We start from the raw sequence: 1,211 nt of genomic DNA, 5'->3' as shown, positions 1-1,211 counted from the left end.
AAGAGCAAGTGGAGGAGAAAGAGTGGAGTAGGAGGATGAGAAAGTGGAGGAAAATGAGGGGGAAGGGGTAAAGGAGGGGTGGAGGAGGAGGTGGAGGAGGAAGAAGAAGAAAAGAACAACAACAAGAAGAACAAGAAGAAGAATGTTTACCGTTTACTGTTTTCTGGCATGAGCCATTCGGATTTCGCCGCTCCATGTCTCGTACAGTCTGCAGTGGGATCGTTGTTTGTAGTAAGTAAAAGATTTACATGTCTGCATTTTAAGACATGTATCTGCACAATTTTCGAGAGGTATTTTCTTCTCTGTCCACTTGATATATTTAGGAGGTCTGGTTTTGCTGACTTTCATGAACTTACTTGTGCTTGGAAAATTAGCTTCGGCAACTGCATAAAAAATATAAATAACCCTTTCTACTAAAGGTACAAGGCTTACAATTTTTATAGGGAGGCGATAAGTCGATTACATCAACCCCAGTGTTTCACCGATACTTAATTTATCGACCCCCGAAAGGATGTAAGGCAAAGTCGACCTCGGAAGAATGGGAACCCAGAACAGACGAAATATAGCTCTAAGCATTTAGCCCGGCATGCTAACGTTTCTTTTCTTTTCTATTACAGGCACAAGGCTTGAAATTTTTTTTTGGGGGGGGGGAGCAGTCGATTAGACCCACCCCAGTACACAATTGGTACTTAATTTATCGACCCCGAAATATATTTTAGGAAATAATAACCGCTATACAACGGTATGTGTTTAGTTTGTTTCCAGAGTGCACCAATTTCGGAATGTAGGTCAAGATTAATATCACTTCCGTTACTAATATCCAAGTATTTTAAGCATCGCTAAAATAAAATAGTTACTCTACCAATATATGTAATTTGGACGACCTATAACTGGTAATAAAAACGTTATGTCTACATTTGCATGAGTTTCGGTATAACACTCGTAAATACACAGACATCTTGAAAGTAAATATTCGACATCATTTCCATAAGATTTATTTTCCAACAAACAAAATAATGTCATTTGATAGGTTGAAATATTTTATTCACTATTTTTACAAACGCCTTGTGCAGTATTTAATGATGTTACCGTTTTGATGCATCGTAGTAATGAGTCGTGTCTGCACAAAGAAAGGCGAGTATATTTACTTTTGAGATGTCTGTGTGCATATATTTATGTGTGTGTGTGTGTGTGTGTGTGTGTGTGTGTGT

At 38.2% G+C, this 1,211-nt stretch overlaps 1 protein-coding gene across 1 annotated transcript in view; it reads right to left on the bottom strand.

Moving 5' to 3' along the window:
* Positions 1 to 153: 153 nt before the first annotated feature.
* Positions 154 to 1,211, bottom strand: part of LOC106868212 (uncharacterized) — a 17,054-nt gene continuing 15,996 nt past the window's right edge. The window contains exon 9 of the mRNA XM_014913375.2: positions 154 to 383. Coding sequence (XP_014768861.2) covers positions 154 to 383 — 230 coding nt within the window. The remainder of the gene's footprint in view (positions 384 to 1,211) is intronic.

The sequence above is a fragment of the Octopus bimaculoides genome, chromosome 17 (assembly GCF_001194135.2).
Source record: "Octopus bimaculoides isolate UCB-OBI-ISO-001 chromosome 17, ASM119413v2, whole genome shotgun sequence".
NCBI classification, from domain to species: domain Eukaryota; kingdom Metazoa; phylum Mollusca; class Cephalopoda; order Octopoda; family Octopodidae; genus Octopus; species Octopus bimaculoides.
The sequence above is the reverse complement of the archived record's forward strand: the minus strand, read 5'-3'. Positions and strand labels throughout refer to the sequence as shown.